This window comes from Lissotriton vulgaris, chromosome 8, assembly GCF_964263255.1.
Source record: "Lissotriton vulgaris chromosome 8, aLisVul1.2, whole genome shotgun sequence".
NCBI classification, from domain to species: domain Eukaryota; kingdom Metazoa; phylum Chordata; class Amphibia; order Caudata; family Salamandridae; genus Lissotriton; species Lissotriton vulgaris.
The window spans coordinates 1,419,461,935-1,419,485,480 of NC_141696.1; the positions used below are offsets into that span (position 1 = coordinate 1,419,461,935).

General features: G+C 46.0%; 1 protein-coding gene across 1 annotated transcript in view; it reads right to left on the bottom strand.

Moving 5' to 3' along the window:
- The window catches only part of RIPK4 (receptor interacting serine/threonine kinase 4), a 72,201-nt gene extending 49,085 nt beyond the window's left edge, over positions 1–23,116 (bottom strand). Inside the window, exon 1 of the mRNA XM_086935440.1 lies at positions 22,773–23,116. Within this exon, the coding sequence (XP_086791566.1) occupies positions 22,773–22,954 (182 nt within the window). The 5' untranslated portion in view covers positions 22,955–23,116. The remainder of the gene's footprint in view (positions 1–22,772) is intronic.
- Positions 23,117–23,546: the final 430 nt, after the last annotated feature.

The window sequence follows — 23,546 nt, forward strand, 5'->3', positions numbered from 1 at the left end:
TTAAGGCTAAAGTGTGCCCAATGTTTCACCCAGCCCACCCCCCATTGCTTCTTTGCACCCCTTGCAGTCTAATAAAAATAATACTCATAAAAGATTTAGGTGGGCCCAAGCAACTCTTTCCTACTGAGTCAATCTGCTTTTGCACTAGTGAAAATACGGGTTCTTATTTACCACTACAAGAGGCGCTCGCAATCTTGGCTCTAAACAAAATGTAAATGGACCACTGTATCATTCATTAGAAGCACATGAGTTGTGATGCACATGTGCACAATTGTAATCGCATACATTTTCTGTGTTTTTTGTGTAGGCTGTAACAGGTCAGCAAAAAAAATGCATTGGCATACCAACAGATCTTAAATGTGAGACGATTACCTTTGCCAATGGTTGTTAGTATGGTCCACAAGAGGTTCTCGCCTACAGACAGCTAAAAGCGGTCTGCTGGAGAGATGTAGAAAGGGGTGTTCGAGCTATGAAATCAAAATACTTAAGTCCCATCCGTGGACTTAGCAGTGATGGCACTGCTTGGCTTTAAGAGCCATAACACAAGCAAACATGAAAATCATGCAGCAAACGCCATGTAAAAATATGACCATGACTCTTCAAAATAATAAAACATGTATATTGTTATCTTGCAGGAGCATTTCACTTCAGTACAGTAGATAGTAGTACTGCATTGAGTGGCATTTATTAGAAGTGATAGTTTGCAAACATGAACCTAGTAACATTCATGCAACTACGCTGCTGCCCGCCGACAAAACAATTAGTTAGCTTACAGGCAAGGCCATTGTCATGTCTACCTTATCTGTGGCCTACATTGTTATTATAAATGGACACTCAAAGTCTAGAAAAAACATATACAGGGGTCTTTGAAGTGCTGTCAAATGTGACGAAGTGGGGAAGCCGGGATTGATCCCAGGTTTCCTGGATCCACTGTATGCACCGAAGCCACTAGGTTGATGTCTTTTGCCCTCCCATTTGATTGGGGTGGTGGGAAGAAACTACATGAAGACTCGTTATTGGCTCGGGATCCAAGAGGACCGCGAATTGAGCCAGAGGCAGGCACCTGGCTCAAGCCCTCGGTGGATCGCCCACCTCTAGATCTCAGACTCCATGAAGGCAGCCGCTGGCACAAACTGTAAACAGGACTCCAAGTGCTAGAAGTTCTTTCTGTGGTTCCCTCAAGATTCCTGTCCTCCTGCCTTAGACACAAATAGATTCTTCTGATCTACCACCAAAATGGCTCCTAAGTGGATCGGAGAATCGTAGCTGCCTAAGATTTCAGGTATCCCCTGATGGAGTGGAGAGGAAGCCTCTTCTAAAGCCTTTACAACAGTTGGGGTAATCACTGACATTACAGTACTGCTCACACATTGGGACTGTCCCTCCAACTTTGAAGATAAAATGTGAGCAGCCAAAAGGTCTGAACAAACCAGCAGTGACCCCTGTGTGCCTGACCTTCCGCACAGATGGAGGAAGGCAACCAATAACCATAAAGGCCATCTGGTGGGTACTTCAACAAGTCATCCATGGGTCTAGCCAGATCATGGTGTTTGCAAGTGTCCCCAGAACTACTGTATCCTTTGAAGTCATGTACAGGCCAGAGAAAAGTGGTCAACCGATGCATGAACAGTACAGGCCCATGGTCTCCAGAGAACTGCTCGACGTGGGCATTTTGTGGAGTCCGCATGCAGAACTGCTGCACCATACTTCAACTACAAACCACACAGTTGACCGAGTAACAGCATTCACTTTATTTTGTCAGCTTGACAAAGCTCTTTTTCACCTAACATTACACTTGAGATAACTTTAATGTTTCATAAAAGAAAAGATATTTCCTAACAGATAAGCTACAGTGGACGTTAATGACAATGTTAGGCAGACAAAATAAGAATCGCCCATATTGGTTTAAGATATGCTGTTCTTTTGGGTGCAGTTAATTGCCTTCATGAGACACAAACATGAAGTTTAAATCAAGCATTGGCAAAGTCAATAGTTCTTGGTTTTGCGAGATCTGTCAATTTTTTTAGCCATGTTGTACAGACATGTGGCTGCTATGCAGCATGGCTAGAGGTAAAAAAAAAAGCAATAGGACTGTCAACACTGCCCGTTTGATAGCGCTTTTTATTTTCAACCATGCTGCTGTACAACATGGCCAAAAATAACACATTTAATAAAGTCAAATGGCTATCATGTACGCGAAAGCCCTTTGGCTTTATTAATGCTTTTTGTGGCAGGAGGGGTGTAGGTGGGACAGTGCAAGTAACAACAGGTAGTAAGGGGGAGGGTGGGACACAGTAAGCGACAAAGGGCCAAGTGACGACACAAAAAGGGAGCAAGAAGCATGGGAAAGCAATGCCAGGAAAGGGGGAAGCAATAACGTCAAGACAACCAATGATCCCCAAAGTGGGACAAGCAAAACCAATGGGAAGAAGAAAAAACAATGTAGCTCACTCCCAGCACGAGCAGTGGAAGGACACCAATAAAGACATTGATCATTACTTGGTCCATGCTCCATTGAAGAGAAAAATATATGAAAAGTGAAAGTGAAACCAGTTTGTGCTGACCAATGCGAAGCAAGGAAATGAGTGACAATGGTAAGTAATGGCCGGCTCTTGGCTCCCTTTAAAGATGAAGTTTACAAGAGAACTCACAAGTGGCCATGCCTGCACTGTCTTAGGCGAGACCCTAAAATCGAGCACGAGAACATGAGACCCATATTGTGTAAAGACTGTAGAATCCCCCAGAAGGCCATTAGTATCGGCATCCAAGCACATCTGGCTAAAAAAAATGACCAACCTCAGACAGGCAGTGCCACACTACATGGCAGGATATGAGCAGACTGGAGACGAAGAGGTGCATGACAGAAAATATTAGAAAAACGAACTTCTCAAGCTACGCCCCTAGTCTATGGCAAGCACTAACCCACATGGATATAAACATTGCACCAACTGCCTTGCAAGTCAGAAAGAAAACACAATGCTTCAAGGAGCTTTCATCCCAACACACTGCAAATTCTGTGGCAGATGACTGTTATTCTAATAGTCATGCCCTTGTTCAGTGCTGTATGAAACACTATGTATTAAAAAAAAACATTTTGTAATGTAACCAGAACATTTAGATTTGTATGAAGATCAATTACCACGAATATCATTAACTGAAAACTGTTCCGTTACGGTAAGAAAATTCTTTTAAAATGTGCACTGCCATTGGTGATCAAAATACACGGATATTCTTTCATATTTTTAAATCTGGAAATTGTGACTTGGCTGCGTTACTCTAACTCATTACCAAAGAAGAAACATTAAAAATATATATATCACAGCAGCTCAGAATTTGCAATGGTGCATTTGAAAATGCATGTTGGCCAACAAATCCAAATGTACAGCAATTCAAAGGCTGCACATTTGCAATGGTTGCCTAACTGACAACAGTTGCACAATTGTGGGCTACCTGAATAATAATAATACAATATTAAACATTCCAAAAAGAAAAATGCAGCGAAAAAATACAGTAAAAACAGTTTGGCATTTGTAGTGGCCGTACAACTGCAATGGTCACATTTTGCAGTGCATGCGTTTACAAAATCATGCACACTGTAAAGTTTCCAGTGCGCAAACTTTTGGCTACCTAGCTAAAAATCTCGCCACCATATGAATTCTACCCAGAATCAGTATTTTGCAAATGGAATCCAGAACTAGTAGAGGATGAGGATACCATTGAGGTCATTCAAAGGTTCACCCTCAAGGAACAGTTTGTAAAAATAATAGTACTTGCTTGTCAACTGTTCAAACATAAGCAAGTTAAACTGCCAATCATAGGGGCGGCAGGCGGCAGCACCAGCTGGATGGGGCCACGGTGGCGCCGGTCGCTTCCTCCACCCATATCCCACACACAATCAGATTCTGTGTCTCGGATTCAACAGTGTCTCCCCTGGAGGTATATGCCTCTCAGAGAGAAACTGGTTTTTCAACACAAAAGTAAATTTTACTGTATTTGACGATATTATCTGGAAAAAATGCCTCTGCTTGAGGCCAGAGCTGGAAAGCTCCCAGAAGGGCCTACTGCACAGACAATACCTTCACTGTCTCTCCTATACACAACTGACGTGACATGCCCAAGCGTGTTATTACTAACACCGCTATATCATACTTCAAAAGCAGATAAATGACACTAAATTTACAAGCATGTTTCGACAACGAGGTACTACCATGGTTGATTGGTCTTTGCGTAGCTTGCGGCAAGCAAGAGCTATATGGGTAATCCCAGTTGGATTTGAAGATATTTTCTTTTTATAAATAAAAGTAGAGTTGTAATCTGGAATCTAGATCTTCCTCATTTTGTACCTTGGAACCGTAAGGACAGAGTTGTAATCCAAACTTCCTCAGGTAACTAAACTATGGGATACTGATGCAAATGATGCCCCTCCTGCCGTGGTTCCACCTGTTAAACTAAGCCTTAACAGATTTACCGCAGGAAGGCGGCAGACGCTTGTTTTGTGTTTTTGAAGAAGGTTTGAGCTGAGATTACCCCAGTTTACAGTTCTTTGAATATTCAAAAGCTGAAGCAGTACACATTATATAAAGCATGGAAGTGTCTGACAACTAAAAGCACGTCCAAAATGCCACCTTCAGACTGGTCCCCGGCATTCCCCACTGCAGCCAGATCACACAACACCTCCGACAACTCCACTGGCTCCCAGTCAACAAGAGTCACCTTCAAGTTCCTCACTCATGCCTACAAAGCCCTACACAACGAAGGACCAGCGTACCTGAACCAACACCTCACAATCCATGTACCCACCAGACAACTCCGATCCGCTCACTTCACCCTTGCTCCATTCCCAGGATCCACAAGACCGGAACTGGAGGAAGATCATTGTCCTACCTTGCTGCCAAGACCTGGACTCCCTGCTCCTGCACCTCAGACCATCAGCGTCACTGACCCAATTCAGGAAGGACCTCAAGACCTGGCTCTTTGAATGATCCTGCACCAAGTTTGACCAGCAGCCCCCCTCCCCCAGCGCCTTGAGACACACACACACACACACACACACACACACACACACACACACACACACACACACACGAGTGAGTAGCCACACTTTACAAGTCCCCGATTGATTCAAGCCCTGGCAAAGACAAAAAATAGCCTGGACTTCGACAGAACGCAATTATTTTATCAACTATTTTTTCAAACATACACAATATGGATAATCGTAAAAATACATAAAAATAAAGGAGAAGCCTAGCAGCCCTGACATGGAAGTTACTCTCTTTTCAGGCAGCCTTGTGCACAGAGCAGCCTACTAAATGACAGCCTTTTGCTTGGTTGAATTTATGTACGCCGAAACTATATTCAAGACAAAAATGTGTATATTTTCATAACTCATAAGCTGATTTTGGGGGAAAAAAATATTTTGTAAATATATTTCAAGCCGATTTTCGTGATAAATGATGCAGAGAGACTTATGACGATTACTTTCATGCCAGTGGCATTGCAGCGTTGGCTATTATAGATTGTCCACGTAGAGGCATTTTAAATTGACAATGCCTATTTCACATTACACTGAAACCTGGTCTGATGCACTGAGGGGATCACTGCTAGTAATCTGGCATACACTGGCACTAATGTAAAATTGTCTTATGCGGTCACTAGTACAATATTAGTAGCTCGCAGTGATTTTCATTGAACATAAGTTGCTCTTATTACAGAAAATGTTGGACACCAATGATCTATACCAATGCACAAGTAACGACTGCCAGGGAACCTACACCAGTGTACTGCTCCCGACTGCAAAGCCATCGCCTGGTCTTCAAAGGCTCTCCGAAGCAAGCTTGGGAAGAGCAGCAACCATGCCTCAAGAAACCAAGCCTTAGGACTGGAAAGAAATATTTAAAGAACCACAATTCCAACACACCATCTGCACTAGAGAGAACCCAGAGTGCTTTCACAAATGGGAAATTAACAAGAACAGGTTGTGCATGTTAAGGAGCACGCTTTCCAATGCAACGAGACCGGAAATATGGGCTGAAAATAGCTCTTCAAAGCCAGCAATATAAATCAGAGGTCCTCTGAGGCAAGCAGGAAGGGTGTGGAAGCACACGACAAAATTGAAGAAGAGGGCACGTGCCAGGCACTTGTCCACCTTGGGCCGAGCCCTCTACCTTTTGGAAGGACTGCCTGGGAAAGTTTACCAGTGTACCCATTTGAACTCCAATGATTTGTCATAGTTAAGCTGTCCACAGCCCTACTCCCCCGCTTCCTTTAACTTTTGGTCGTTCTGTAATTGCAGCTCAGGAGACAGCAAAAGTGAGCTGGGCATCTAGATGGGACAGACCAGTAGAAATGTAAGAAGTTGCAATGGTTATATTAGTCCAGAGCAGGGAAGGCTTCAACTAGGATGGAGGATTTGAATGAGTTCCATGAGTATCTTTTGTCGTCGGATGACCACAAAACTTTAGGGCAATAAAAAAAATTGTACTGGCTGATGCATAGGTGACTCGCTCCTCGCCTCAGGCAGAGAGGTCGCTCCCAGTGTCTCCTGCAGGCATCTGGTACTAATCGCGCTGCACTGTTTAACTTTAAAACTGCTCAGCCTTTAAAAAACGCTCTCTCATTGACTGCTAATCGCGCTGCACTGCTTAACTTTAAAAGTGCTTAGCCTTTAAAAAACGCTCTCTCATTGACTGCTGGGTTTACTATATCGTAGCGCTGCTGTGTTTATCTGCCATTTCCTTGTGTGCTTCATTTCCTAGCGCCGCTCCGCTTGAACTGGTCAAACTGCGCATTCAGATTTTATTTTTTGCCACATAGCGCCAACTGTGTAGCTTACTCTGCTCTCTGCCTCGCTAGCGCTTGATTGGGTAATTGACCTCTGCTGTTGTAGCCCTGTTAGCGCTCCGCTCTGCTCCCCCCTCCGCCTCCATTTTGTTTGTTGTTGTCCTCGTGTGCCCGCCCCGCCTCCCAGCTGAGACGCCCTCGCCCCTCCCCCTCCACTATCCATTTATGACAGCTCCTCCCGCGCGCAGCGTCTACGCGCAGCGTCCGCGCCCAATCCGCGCCGAAGGTGCGCCAAAGGTAAGCCCGTCTATGCCCGTCCGCGCCTGGACCGCGCCAAGCGCCAGACCCCCTGCCCCTCGCGCTGCCCAGCCCCCCCGCGTTACCTACGATGCTGCCACCCTCCTAGCCCTCAACCCCGGTCGCGCCCCCAACTGCGTCCAAGCCGCTCCTGGACACACCCATGGACCGTTCTCCTGCCTCTCCTGCAAATTTAGCGGCACCGACAACTTCCCCGCTACGACCACAGCACTGACTCCCGACCCCAACCACCTAGAATGCATCCTCCTCAACACCCGCTCGGTCCACAGGCACGCCATTGACCTTTGGAACCTACTAGACACCACCTCTCCTGACGTCGCCTTCCTAACGGAAACATGGATGAACGCTTCCTCCGCCCCTGACATCGCCATCGCTATCCCTGATGACTACAAGATCACACGCAAGGACCGCACCGACCATACAGGAGGTGGAATCGCTATCGTCCATAAGAAAACTATCCGCATCTCAACCACCTCTGATGCCAACCTCGCCAACTCCGAACACCTACACTTCCAGATCCACATCGACCCCAAGACCACACTCAGAGGCACCCTCCTCTACAGACCACCAGGACCCCGCGCAAAATTCAGTGAAGACATCACGGACTTCATCACCCCACATGCACTCCCCTCCAAAGAATACATCCTTCTGGGAGACCTCAACTTTCACCTTGAAAAGATCAACGACCGCAACACCGCCACCCTCTCGGACAACCTCGCCAACCTCGGACTTAAACAACTGGTCTCTTCCCCCACCCACATCGCAGGTCACACTCTCGACCCCATCTTCACCTCCAGCAACCATGTCTCCTTCAGCCACACCACGGATCTCCTCTGGACCGACCACAGCTGCGTTCACTTCACCTACAACAAGCCGAAACCCATCATCCACCTCCAACCAACTCTACAAAGAAACTGGAACAAAATCACCACAGAACAGATCTCCACATCGCTCCTTCAAACCTCCCCAGCCCTCTCTTCTAACGCCAACGAAGCCGCATCCAACCTCACCCTTTGGTTATCCAACACCGCCGACAAATTAGCACCACTGAAAAAACGTCAACACAAACTTGGCATCAAGAAGGCCTCATGGTTCAACGACGACCTCAAGAAGTCCAAGAAACTGTGCCGCTCCCTTGAAAAGGCCTGGAAAAAAGACCCATCCACCAACAACAAGGACGCCTTCAAAAGCGCCATCCGTACTCACCACCAACTGATCCGAAAAGCCAAGAAAACAGCATTCCAAGATCGACTTGACAACAACGCCCACAACAGCAAGGAACTTTTCAACATCGTCAAGGAATTCTCCAACCCCTCGGCCAACTCCAACGACATCACCCCCTCCCAAACCCTCTGCGATTCCCTAGCCTCATTTTTTCACAACAAGATTGCTGACATCCACAACAGCTTTGACAACCAACCCAGAAGCCAACCCACCCTACCATCAGCTGACCATCTTCCCCCCGTTAACACCCTTAACGCCTGGAACCCAATCTCCACTGAGGACACCATCCGCCTGATGAATTCCATCCACTCTGGATCCCCCACAGACCCATGCCCTCACCACATCTTCAACAAAGCAGACTCCGTCATAGCTCCGCACCTCCGAGACGTCATCAACTGCTCCTTCAACTCCGCTACCTTCCCAGAAGACTGGAAACACGCTGAACTCACCGCCCTTCTGAAAAAACCAACAGCAGACCCCACCGAACTCAAAAACTACCGCCCCATCTCGCTTCTTCCATTCCCTGCCAAAGTCATCGAGAAAGCTGTCAACAACCAGCTCGCCGCCTTCCTCGAAACCAACAAATCACTCGACCCCTCACAATCTGGCTTCAGAGCCAAACACAGCACAGAGACCGCCCTCATCGCAGCAACAGACGACATTCGATCCCTACTGGACAATGGAGACACAGTCGCCCTCATCCTCCTCGACCTCTCTGCAGCCTTCGACACAGTCTGCCACAGCACCCTTCTACAACGCCTCAGAAACATCGGAATCCAAGGAAAGGCACTGGACTGGATCACCTCGTTCCTCACCGGAAGAACCCAGAGAGTCCGCCTCCCACCATTCAAGTCCGAGGCCTCTGAAATCATCAGCGGCGTACCACAAGGATCCTCACTCAGTCCCACCCTCTTCAACGTATACATGAGCCCCCTCGCGACCATCGCCCGCCAACACAACCTCAACATCATCTCTTACGCGGATGACACTCAACTGATCCTATCCCTCACCAAGGACCCCAGCACCGCCAAAACTAACCTACACGAGGGAATGAAAGAAGTCGCCGAATGGATGAAACAAAGCCGTCTGAAACTGAACTCAGACAAAACAGAAGTCCTCATCTTAGGTAAATCCCCCTCTGCATGGGACGACTCTTGGTGGCCGGAAGCCCTCGGAAAAGCACCCATCCCGACAGACCACGCACGGAACCTAGGCATCATCCTGGATTCTTCACTCTCAATGAACAGACAGGTCAACGCCGTATCCTCTTCCTGCTTCAACATTCTTCGCATGCTCAGAAAAACATTTCGCTGGATCCCCTCCGAAACAAGGAAAACAGTCACCCACGCTCTGGTCACGAGCCGACTGGACTACGGAAACACCCTCTACGCAGGCACTACCGCTAAACTCCAGAAGAAACTACAACGAATCCAAAACGCCTCAGCCAGGCTCATATTAGACATCCCACGCAACGAACACATCTCTGGTCACCTTAAAGACCTCCACTGGCTACCCGTCAATAAGAGGATTACTTTCCGTCTGCTTACCCACGCACACAAATCACTCTACGACATCGGACCAGAGTGCCTCAACTCTCGACTGTCCTTTTACAACCCCTCCCGCCAACTTCGCTCTTCCAGCCAAGCCTTCGCCACTGTACCTCGCATCAACAAGACCACCATGGGAGGCAGATCCTTCTCATACCTGGCTGCCAAAACATGGAACTCACTCCCCGCTTACCTTCGCCTCACCCAGAATCACCTAGCGTTCAGAAAGCAGCTTAAAACGTGGATATTTGACAAATAATCCTCCTCCCCTCCTAAGCGCCTTGAAACCCTCTGGGTATGTAGCGCGCTATATAAATGTTATGACTTGACTTGACTATAGGTTAGTCTTTGTGCACCGGGTACAATCTGAAAAACCACTATACAGAGGGTTACTTTAAAACCAGAGGAAACATTTGTGTATAGGCCCAGCCATAGCACCATAATCTTCAGATTCCTACCCAGTTACCTATCCACCGGTAATGCATGCGGCTATGCACCCAACAGTTTTCATCGCTTTCCAATGTGAGTCTGCCTGCAATTCTGAACGGGTGCCTAAGGTTTGTGCCCAACACCAGCCTCTGTGCCCTTTGCAGTTGTCACTCCAAGGTACAAGCTACACTAGCCTTCAGAAAAATCACTAAATACCATTGACAAATATGCACCACAGCTCTCACAGCACAAGCCTGAAATCAAAAAGAATGCCATGGCTCATAGATGTGGTTTGCAACACTCGCAAATGCTGCACTTTCCCAAGTCACTCCATATTTTGAAGGAAATTGATGTACGCTCAAGAAGATTTTTCAATCCAAGTCTCCCCTGTGGCTGTTCTCAAATGTCTGTGGATTCAAATGTATTTGAACTCGGCACTCGTACCAAGACCCAGAGTGGTTCCCATCGCCATATGTTGATTTCTGAACTCTTGACTAAGCTGTGACTGCATCAGGGGCAGGGCAGCAAACAGATGTGCCTTTGGAAGGGAGTACCCAGGCAATCCAGCAACACCACCCAACTTCCTCCCACAGGTCCCTGGGCGGCGGGCATAAATCAGGGCACGTTTCCAGAGACATGCCTAAACACAACCGTAAATGGATCCAGGAAAGCCGGTATTGAATCAGAATGTCAATAACCCAAAGAAATGACAAGCACAGCCCTACAAAAACGCCTAGTTCTCCACTACCATCGTTCATTTCTACTGAGCAACAAGACTCACATGACCAATTTCAATAAAATATCAACCAAATATAACATTCAGATGACACGCAATACCCATCTTAGGTCTGTTGGTGCTGGCTTTGCTTATCATACAAAGACAGATCGGATATGTATTGGTAGAGCAATAGTGGAGATATAATCCTAATTCTCACTATGGGCACATTTAAAAGGGACAGGTCTGTATTGCACGGTGTTTGTGATTGATCGTCACAACTATGGATACATCCTCGGCCAGGTAAGCTACTTCACAGCACAAGTTGTAAGCACTTGCCCTACACATTAGCAAGTTTCTCTTTATTAGCAGTCAATGGGGTGGAAATCCAAGAAACAAGGAAATGAAGGGGTTCCAACTAACCAGTCAAATGCAACAAGTTTTCATCACTAGATATACAAGATCTATGTCCAGCTTAAGCCAGTGGCTCTCACTCCAACTTCCGGAGATTGATACATGCTAGGGATTTAAACCACATGCTCACATCATCACTGGTAACTCACCACATTCTAATCACCTAAGACGCAGGCTCTAACAGACGCTGAAGGGTCCTCAGAGAGAGTAATGAATACTTTCAGACAAACTAAAATACTCTACCAGACACAGGAGCGGATCCATTCTCGATACTCAATCAGGGATGGATGGGTAAATGCTAATGGTTGATACCGGTACGGTGGAAAATCATGTCCGTGCAATACAATGAGATGAATTGGTTTCCCAACAGGCCTCTTCAGCTCCTATTAGGATCTAAGATCAAGTCTCCCACATTAATCTATTGAGACCGGTCATTAGAATAACTGCTGCGTTGTCCTTTTTTGGTGTGGTTTCGGAACTCTGGTGTAGAAGACTCATTGGTGCAGAAACTCAATTTCGTCATTAGAAGCATTAAACTAATGCCGTCACTTCTGACAGCTGATGTGGTTTAATGAGCATTTGAGAGGATTGCCGCACTCTGGACCTCTTACTGGTTCACTCTACCAATGATGGTCTGTTCACACATGCAGTACTGGTGAGCCATCTAATCACAAAAACAGCATTACTTTTTTATTCTTGTTCAATAGGATATATACCATACAGCATGGATATTATAACAGTATGGAGAATTCAGTATGCCCAATACAACAACATGGACTAACCAACAACATGAAGAACTCAACAACACGGCCGAATAATTTACTAACTATGCAAAAGTAAAGATAACCCAACAAGTTGGCCCATCTAGTCTGGAATGTACAAGGGTATGGACCATCAAACAACATACATCAGCAGACCAGGACAATAGAACACCACAGACCATTCAGTTTGGACAATACAACAACATGAACCATAAAACAACAGACCATCCAGTATGACAAATAAAAATATATGGACATCTAACATGCAACCCTAGTATGGACAACACATTTTTTTTATATACCAGTCTTGAAGAGGCAACAGCCAACATCTGAAGCTAGAATTATTTGGGAAGCGATCAACTGCTCACTTCTGTTTCTGCAGCTCACTTATCTGACGGAAAAAGCGAAATCCTCACACGAAGTACAACCAGAAAAAACAGACTCAAATGTTGCAGAAAGCACCGGACTCCTCAAGCTGTCAAAGGGTCATGAAGAAGTACTCTCAAATTCTTGGAGAAGAGGAATATTTGCAGAGTGTATATTACCGATCTCTTAGAAACCGGTTTTGGGCCAGCAACAGCTGAGACAAGGCAGGACATTTCCTAGAAGTTTAAACGTCAAACAAAAGCGGTCGACATTGATTGACATGGAAAACAAGTACAGAAACCCAGTCATGTCATTATCTAGCGAAAATGACAGACTCAGCAAAAAAAAAAAAAGTGTTTATGACACACTGACTTGGGTAGTTCAAGCTGGGATAAACAAGCATTGGTAAATGCATTAGGCTTCCCCCGTGTGATTAACAATGAGCTATTTTTTGTTGCAAGTTGTAGCATGCTAAGTAGTTGTACAATGTAAGTTACAGAGAGTCTGATAAAGTGTTATGACTTGTTTATGTACACAAATGCAATATATTATGCTGTTACTAGTGCTATAGCACAGGTAGGTAAAAGCAAATTATGAAAAATAAAATGGAAGAGGGAAATAGAATTCACTGATGTAAAAGGAATATTATGGGTTTAGAAGAGTTCTGACAACTGTTGGGCCCGGTGCCAATGCACCTGCTGCACCATTCAAACCAGGCCCCTGGTTTCTGCAAGCTAATTGCATTTGTTACTGCCTGTTTAGTAGCAAAATTTAGCAATTATCAGCATTTAGTGCAGTGCCTAGAAGAGCTTTTAGCCTCAGTGCCAGTGCTCACAGGCCACCATTCAAATCAAGCCCCTTTTAACTGCAAGATAACTGCTATTGTGTCTGCCTGTATAGTAGTAAAATAGAACTCATCTAGACCCCTAGTATTGCTATGACAACTTGTGGGCCAAGGGCTACTGCACCTGCTGCAACATTTAAATCACAACCCTGTTGTCTGAAAGGTAACTGCACTTGTGACTGCCTGTTTAGTAGTGAAATATATAGCATTTTAGGTGTTTAGTGGGGTCCCTAGAGCTTTTGGCCCCAGTGCCACTGCACCTGCTGTACCATTCAAATCAAGTCCCTTTTGACTGCAAGGTAACTGCACTTGTGGCTGGTTGCATTCCAGCATGCAATCTGCCTTCTCAGTGGGAAGAGATCTGATCTTGAAAATGAACGGGGATTACACAGAGTGAACAGCTTTAGGAGTATCAAATGTGTGAAGTTAACAAAAGTTCCAAAAAAATGCAAATGAACACAGTAATTCGGCCATGGGAATTGATAAGAGCCCCTTTTTAAGATACAGTAAATATAAGAGATTTCACAGGTGAAACCTAAAAAAGGAGGGCAGCATGACCTCAAATAAACTATGGCATCGGCATCTCTAGCGGTTAGTCGTTACGAATGACTAACTGAGTCAGTCTGTACAAGCTTAGGGGGCACGCTTTTCTCCTGCTTCCCAGTTTATACTGCACTTTCTCTACACAGAGAAACTGAGCAATAACCCCCAGGATTGTGTATATCACGTCAGAGTGCCATTATACAAAGCTACCACTAATAGAAGCCACTACATGGAGGTATGCCTGTAAAGACCACCTGACTTAAACAGCCAGGGCACTGCATCATACAGTAGCATTAAGATGATGCTTGACCCTAGTTCTCAATCATAGCCTAGAGCCGCCCATGACTCTTAACCCTCACTTTATGCCCATCCCTATAGTTACACCAATCCTAACAAAGTGCAACTTTAAATCTATACCTTGAAACTTAATCGAACTCTAGTTCCAATTGTTTCCTTTACCCAAATACTAAGCTTAGCCCTGAAGCTAACCCTATACCCAAACTGAGCTTTGCCCTTCTCCCAACTCTAATCGCAGACTAACACTGCTCCTCAGCCTAACCCTTAGCCAGCACATTCACAAACCCATTAAAACCATCACCTAAACTGATGCAGTCAGGGCACATAGTTTCAATAGTCTCCCCTACTTAACGGGCCTCCAATTGTACAGAGCACATAGTCAAAGGAGTTCTCTGCAGATCAGGAGCGTTGCCAAAGATGCAAAAAAATTTACCATACCCAACACTGGGAGGGAACCATCTATTGTATAGTGCTTATACAGCGTGGACACATTAAGTGTGGAATCACATTACGGGAAATCGTAGAACTGCGTACAGTAGAACACCAAGACATTATTACACCACAAAGAGTACAACTGTGCAGGTCGCATGTCCAGAAATCAAGGCCCAAGCCTAGGGACGCACTCTTGGGGGATCTTGACAATGCGAAGACTTGAGAATAAAGAAGCCAGTCTAAGCAGGGTACAGCACAAACAAAAGGTCTTGCTTAGAGCTCAGTATTAACCGCAGCGGGGACAGTCGCAGTGATGCTTAGAGCTCAGTATTAACCGCAGCGGGGACAGTCGCAGTGATGCTCGTATGTCGTCGGGGACATTTGCTTAAGTGTTTGGCGGTGTTCTAGGACTGTACTAAGTGCACTGTGCCAAACTCTTTCCAACACAATAACATAAGCTGACTCACTGACCCAGAGTACCGCAGATGAGACTAATCCCTGGATCAAGCACTCTTGTACCATCTAACTTTACTAATCAGATGACTAAATCAGGCCAAAGTTTTGGCGTGTGGCTGGGCAGCGAGTGTAGCTATCCAATAACTGACGTGCCCGAATATTAAAATAGTCAGTGAAAAAAATGAAATATACAGCTGTTTTGGGATCAGCCATCAGGGAGACTGCTTGCTTTTCTGTATGTTCTGGAACTTTGGAAGCGCGCTTCGACAGAATGAGAGCAAATGTCAGACAACTGAAGAAAAGATTAAAAATGTGCGAGCACACACTCAGTCACCTTCATCGTAATCTGGGGGCTTTTAATTAACTTCATCAGAAGCACAATGTCACGATTAAGCCCCTCTCATGCGCTGCCCCTGTAGGAACCCCTCTTCTCTGTTGTCCCCCGTGTTAATCATACAGCAAAACAAATAACCACCCACCAAGGCACTCACGCGCACTCTGAAGAATATTCTTATAGCACAATCTACACAAAAGAAAAAACACCACCCTATCACTTTAACCAATGGAGAGTGTGGGATCATTTCCTGTATGATGATCCCTTACTTGAATTCCCCTAATTAAATAATATTATTTCACCTTTTGAAACCATTTCTACGATTCTTCACAGAATATCATCTACCAATTTCAAAATGTATGCCTTGCTAACAATTTTTTTCTTTAGTTCTTTACAGGAAATTGATCCAGCATAAAAGTGTAATATGTAAATGACAAATTAATCAAATTATTGATAGATAAGCAGGTGCAAAGAGGATTCAACAACAAAATTCGAGTGAGAAAAGTGGAGCCAAATGTATAAATAAAAGGCAGGTGTGTTAAGGAGAGCCATTTAAAGACAGTGAAAAATTATCATGAAAAAGGCAACAAGCAAACAGGCGCTTGGAGAGGATTCCTGGTGGATTAGCATGAGGCAAGGAGGATTTACAGAATCAATGCATTTAAAACAAATACAATTGAAACTGAAGAAACCACTGAAACCAACAAAATATCCTTAGATACTAAGAAGCGTAACAGAAGGCCAAAGAAAGATACCAGTAGAAGAGTTAAAAACACATTTTAGTGGTATAACAGCAACATTAGATAGATTGGCAGAAAGACGCAAACTATAATCTATGCATAAGTCTACCAGAGTTTAAATAATAAATTTTATGACAAATTATGTAGTGAATTTTTCTAATTTTATTGAATAAGTGCAAGCAACGAGACCAGGTAGCTTAAATTAGTTCAACAAAGGTGAAAGGGGAGCAGAAAACAAGGAATGTGAGCGACTAGATTTGACCGGTGGGATTGATTTGCCTAAGGAGAAGACATAATAGACAATGAAGGAAAAATAATTTTATTTTATAATGGGCAGCTGTCTGGTTTGCTAAATACACCTTGGGGACATTTGGAAAACCTCCCTGGGAATACATTCCTCATGTTCCTTACCATTGGCTTTGTAGCTCACATTTTCAGGCTTTCTATTTGCCTGCTTTATTTATTTTAGGTTGTCCAGGGCGAGTTCATCCCTGCCAAGGAGGAAAACCTTATTGCGCCTACTTCCCTTGTATTCTTCCACCAGTGTTCCTTAAACAGGCCTTCAAGTCTTGTTATTATCGTGTCACATTTGATGTGCAATCAAAGAAAGGTCAAATGTCAGGCTCCCTCTTGAGAGGAAACTTGGTGTTTCCTTTCCTTTCAAAACAGTAGAGGAAGTGAAGAGGTATTGACAGAATCACCCTCCAATCTGATATACGTAAACAAAAAGATTCTATCAATGTGTAGTGGTTTAATTTTTATTTTATTTATATTTTTATGGGTGGTGACAATCTAGTAAATAGACTCTCTCTTTGGGTTGCAAAGATGAGAGCACAATGTGCTTTTTAAAATACCCCTCACACACTAAAAAAAATCAAAAAAAATCCAGTAGTGTCATGCTTCATCATTGGGGTCTTCCCGTCCCTCTACGGGGCGGGGCGTGCTACGACCTGACCGACTACGCGGGAGCACTAGTATGGTGACAGGACTATGTGACAGTGCAATGTGGGTGATGTCAGTGAAGTGTAGGGACCTAACGATGTGTGGGAATAAAAAAATTAAAAATCCTCTGGCTAGTAGAAAAAAACAATTTATTCACTTCCCTAGCTGGGGATGTTAAGAAGGGGGTTTTGAGGTGGAGCAATTCGCTACAACCAGGTTGTAGCGAATTGCTCCACCTCAAAACCCCCTTCTTAACATCCCCAGCTAGGGAAGTGAATAAATTGTTTTTTTCTACTAGCCAGAGGATTTTTAATTTTTTTATTCCCACACATCGTTAGGTCCCTACACTTCACTGACATCACCCACATTGCACTGTCACATAGTCCTGTCACCATACTAGTGCTCCCGCGTAGTCGGTCAGGTCGTAGCACGCCCCGCCCCGTAGAGGGACGGGAAGACCCCAATGATGAAGCATGACACTACTGGATTTTTTTAGTGTGTGAGGGGTATTTTAAAAAGCACATTGTGCTCTCATCTTTGCAACCCAAAGAGAGAGTCTATTTACTAGATTGTCACCACCCATAAAAATATAAATAAAATAAAAATTAAACCACTACACATTGATAGAATATTTTTGTTTACGTATGTTTCCTTTCCTTTCCCTGACTTCAAAGTGAGAGAATGTATGTGACAATCTTGCTGGATACTGGTGGGGATAGTAAAGTTTTTTTCCTAGCACACAACAGCATGTAAATGAACTGTACAAGTATGTCAGAATAGGTCATAAACAGGAACACAAATGAAGCACTTGTTTTATTCTGAAATTTGTTCTAAAAAAATCTTATATGATCGAAACAAATCATCACACTAGGCAAGGCCATTTCCACACATCATTTGTATACTGTATGGTTTTATTAATAAAACTAAGTCTGTGCAAATGGAATGTCATTTAAAAAAAAACACTCTGGAATGATAGTGTGCTACAGCCCCATGCATACTCCACTCCATGCCAATACACTTTATTCTACCCCAATACACTGAGCCACTCTAATCTTCTCTTCACCACTCCATGAGACTGCACTCTACTCTAAAAACTGCACTGTCACTGCACTCTATACCATTTTACTCTGCACTACTGCACTCTACGTCACTAAACTATGCAACACTACATCACTCAATGTCGCAATACACTGCGTCACTATGCCACTGCACTCTACGCCACTCCAATACACGACACTCTACACTTTGTTATTCTACCTTAGGGCACTCCATGCCACTAACTTTTAGCCATGCTGACAGCAGCCAAGCAGGAGTACCACATGGCTAAAACACATTTGCAGAGGAAATAGCACTTGAATAGGCTTTGCCAATGCTTGTTTATTCTCTCCACATTCTATTTTTGTTATCACGAGCCCGGCTGAGAGCTAAAGCGGTCTCTATCCAGGCTTAAAAAAAAAATCTGTGGCTCTTTCATTGAACTTCCTGAAGTTCATCATCGTGCATATGGGTAAATAAAGCGGGCTGACGCCATAACAAAATTTTTTGCAAACAGTGCATGGATTTTAGGAGCTTCTGGCAAAACCGTATTTTGCAGCAAATGCGCAGTGCATCCACTAAACAAAACTGCTATGTCCAGGGCCTTTTATTATAAGCTGGCATCGCCTAGCAGAGGTGCCCAAAGGCTGCTGCCTTCCTTTGCCTTATGGGAGTTTGGGCCCTCTAGACGGGGCAGCCTATCATTCTTCAACTACGATTGACTTTTATGTGCCTACGGTTCAATAGGTACAAGTGCGAAATAATAGACAGCATAATCGTAAAAAAATTATTTCGTGAAATAGAACCAAACTGACGAAATAAGGAACGATATACATTTCAAAGCAGATTTCATTTATATGCTCGAAGAACCTGCTTCACAATAGGCTGGAGGGAATAAGTCTGAATTCTGTTCTGATACTGCAGAATTATCCATCAATTTAAAACAAATCTGTTTCTAATGAGATTCTAAAAATGATAGATATAGATATACACATACAGTCTCCTGGAAGACTACTGAGAGTCAAACTTTTCTCGAACTTTTCAAATGTGTTAAATATAAACATGCCACATTTCCACAAAAGGAAAGTCTGCATAAGGACGAAAATAAATCACGAAAGTCAATTTACAAATGTCTTTTTCTTTTAAGGTTTTTTCCACAGGAAGACGATTTTCACAGCGGTGAAACCCCTTACCACTTGTATGCTCCTTAGATCTGGGGATATACTGCCCAAAGTCCCACTAAGGAAACAGAGTTTCTTCCTTGGAGTCCACTTAAAAGCAATTCCAAAGCTGAAAACTGCCTAAAAATAAAATTGGAGTTATAAATAACTGTTGTTCACTACCTCGTGCAGGCAGGGCTACCGTAGAATGACCACAGCCCAACCCCAACACAAGGCCTGCAGCTCCTGGATCACAGCAGGCACTGCAAGGCCTGCAGCCTCAGGAGCACAAGGGACACTGCAAGGCCTGCAGCCTCGGGAGCACAAGGGACACTGCAAGGCCTGCAGCCTCGGGAGCACAAGGGACACTGCAAGGCCTGCAGCCTCGGGAGCACAAGGGACACTGCAAGGCCTGCAGCCTCGGGAGCACAAGGGACACTGCAAGGCCTGCAGCCTCGGGAGCACAAGGGACACTGCAAGGCCTGCAGCCTCGGGAGCACAAGGGACACTGCAAGGCCTGCAGCCTCGGGAGCACAAGGGTCACTGCAAGGCCTGCAGCCTCAGGAGCACAAGGGTCACTGCAAGGCCTGCAGCCTCGGGAGCACAAGGGTCACTGCAAGGCCTGCAGCCTCAGGAGCACAAGGGTCACTGCAAGGCCTGCAACCTCAGGAGCACAAGGGACACTGCAAGGCCTGCAGCCTCAGGAGCACAGCAGACACTGCAAGGCCTGAAGCCTCAGGAGCACAGCAGACACTGCAAGGCCTGCAGCCTCAGGAGCACAGCAGACACTGCAAGGCCTGCAGCCTCAGGAGCACAAGGGTCACTGCAAGGCCTGCAGCCTCAGGAGCACAAGGGTCACTGCAAGGCCTGCAGCCTCAGGAGCACAGCAGACACTGCAAGGCCTGCAGCCTCAGGAGCACAAGGGACACTGCAAGGCCTGCAGCCTCAGGAGCACAAGGGACACTGCAAGGCCTGCAGCCTCAGGAGCACAAGGGACACTGCAAGGCCTGCAGCCTCAGGAGCACAAGGGACACTGCAAGGCCTGCAGCCTCGGGAGCACAGCAGACACTGCAAGGCCTGCAGCCTCAGGAGCACAGCAGACACTGCAAGGCCAGCAGCCTCAGGAGCACAGCAGACACTGCAAGGCCTGCAGCCTCAGGAGCACAGCAGGCACTGCAAGGCCTGCAGCCTCAGGAGCACAGCAGACACTGCAAGGCCTGCAGCCTCAGGAGCACAGCAGACACTGCAAGGCCTGCAGCCTCAGGAGCACAAGGGACACTGCAAGGCCTGCAGCCTCGGGAGCACAGCAGACACTGCAAGGCCTGCAGCCTCGGGAGCACAGCAGACACTGCAAGGCCTGCAGCCTCGGGAGCACAGCAGACACTGCAAGGCCTGCAGCCTCAGGAGCACAGCAGACACTGCAAGGCCAGCAGCCTCAGGAGCACAGCAGACACTGCAAGGCCTGCAGCCTCAGTAGCACAGCAGACACTGCAAGGCCTGCAGCCTCAGGAGCACAGCAGACACTGCAAGGCCTGCAGCCTCGGGAGCACAGCAGACACTGCAAGGCCTGCAGCCTCAGGAGCACAGCAGACACTGCAAGGCCTGCAGCCTCAGGAGCACAAGGGACACTGCAAGGCCTGCAGCCTCAGGAGCACAGCAGGCACTGCAAGACCTGCAGCCTCAGGAGCACAAGGGTCACTGCAAGGCACGCAGGAGGCACTCGCCAGCAACGACTTGCAAGTGGCCGGATTAGGCATGCAGGCTCCAGCTTGCAACTGGTAAAACAGGGCGGGGGTCAGACAGTTGCAGCTACTTGTTTGCATAAGCCATGCACAAGCTGTCTTGCAAACGACTGGAAAAGCCATGCTGGCTCTGGCCTGCAAACCCTGAACTCTGCAAACAGACAGCAGCGGTAGAAACGTCCTATACAAATGGGAAGTAACTCAAGACAACGAAAAACCGTAGAATCCGGATAGGAAACAACAAAGCAACCCCATGCAGGAACGTCTGTCACTGCTCCAATGCAGAGCAGCAGCATCGGAAATAAGCGCGGTACTTTTATAGCGCAACACAACCCTAGACATAGAGCAAAGGAACACTGTGTATAATATATATCACATCTGTATAGGGTGCATATAGAAGGGGGGGTTGGTGGACTGTGTTTGTGACACCATGCCGCCACAGTGCAGGGCCTGAATAAAGTGTTACTGCTGCAGCTCAAACGGGCAGCCATCCCCGAGGAACAATTATAAAAAGTAACTGTATGGGCTATGCAAATTGTTCATTTGCCTTTGTGTTCATTCTCACTGAGCTATCCAAGTGTCACAATAACAGATTCTACCATCGCCAAGTGCATGATAACAGGTTATCGATCTCGGGAACCCGAGACAGAGTCACGATTCGAACCTGTCGCCCACAGAAACATTTCTGCATTACATTCCTTTGTAAGAGTGCACACCTGATATCATTCTTTCGCTGCGCGCCAACAGCACACGAGGTTAAAAATGACAATGTAGCAGCATGACAACTATGACAAGGCATGACGCAACCTTTTGCACGGGGGGGGGGGGGGTTATCAACCCTTTAGGTGCCCCCCCTATTGAGCCAGTGCAGATGGGGAGGAGTGAGGCTTGGGGGGTGCATTGTCACATTCTGCACGGGGAGGGGCAGCAGTGCGGAACCACAGTAGATGCATTCAGCCATGGATGGCAAGCACGCGACTAGCCTGGGCGCAGACAGCGGGTTACAAATGCACACCTCAAACAAGTTACACGATGCGCACTACAGATTCAGAGCAACACAGTGCAAAGAAAACCTTGTTGCACTAACAGCAAGGGCTAAATGCGACAATCTCATTTGCCCAAGAATATGCCATTCGTGTACTGGATTAATATACAAAGCCAGAAGAGTAAAAAAGCATTTAAAGAAACAACGATCCCGTGAGAAAATGCAGGAAAACTGACTGCGAGGATTGCAAGTATACTGTGCGTTTGACCGGGTGCGGATCTTACAGAACTACAAACTCGTTATCCTTGTAACCACGCGGTACTTTTGCCATATTGCAATGGCCAGGGGAAACATCAAACTCCGTGATTGAATATTTGGGCAGAGAAAACAATTCAGGGACTAAATGCAGATAAATAAAATGTTAATATGGAAAAGTTAAAGAACATAAAAGGAAATATTAATAAATAATACAAAAAAAAAGCACAAAGTGGCAGCTCAGGTGTGCAGCAACACTAGCAACGGGGGTTTCCAGCCGTCCCTGGGGATTGCCAGGAACACAACAAACACCACAGCCGCTTCCTAACCTCAGGGGTGCGCGCTCCTCCAGCTGACAGCGCAGACTGCACGCACATACACACGCCTTCTTAAAAACACTGAGTGCAACGGGGGTAAGAAGCACGTAACCCATGGTGGGGGCTTTATGCTTACTTCTCGTCCACATGAATGCTGGGCGGACACTTGATGGCCAGGTCGGTCTTCCAATGGACGTGCCGAACTTTATACACCTGCCCGAAGCCGCCCGAGCCGATCTTTTCCCAGTTGGAGAACTCGGCGCAGTCGAAGGTCTTGAGCAGCCCCATCTCCCAGGAGGACGCGCCCTCTCCCGCCATGGTGCCTGCTCCAGTGCCCGGCCGCTGGGCGCCCGCCTGCCTGCTCCTTGCGCCTCTGTTGTCTTCCCCGCAGCCCTGCCCTGCCCAGGTGACTGGGGTGTGTTCATTAACCAGCCGCTGACGTCACTTCCTGCCCTGCCATTGCAAACGCACCTTTGCACCTGAGAGAGTCCGTGGGAGGCACAACAAGTTCAAACTTCTCTCCGCCTGCCAGGTACTGCCGGGAACCCGAGGCTCGCGACTGCCACCTGTAGTTCAAAAGCGAGCAACTACAGTAGATGATTCACCCTCATCATGACATACTATACATTGCAAAAAAAACATTTCGGACTAGCCATTCATCAGCGTAAATTCAGGGTGAACCTTTAACTTTGCTGGTAGGTTTCCATCATAACTTTAACATGTGCTGTTTCCAGGCAAACTTAAGCCCTTTGAATAAGTGAATGGATGTATAGATTTTTATTGCGTGATTGCTTAAAATTATTGCAATTCCTTCTCAATACGCATACTTATGCACAAACCGGCGATTTTGATGTAAATCTTTTATGTATGATTTTGATGTAATTTTGATTAGAAATCGCTATTTCAGAAT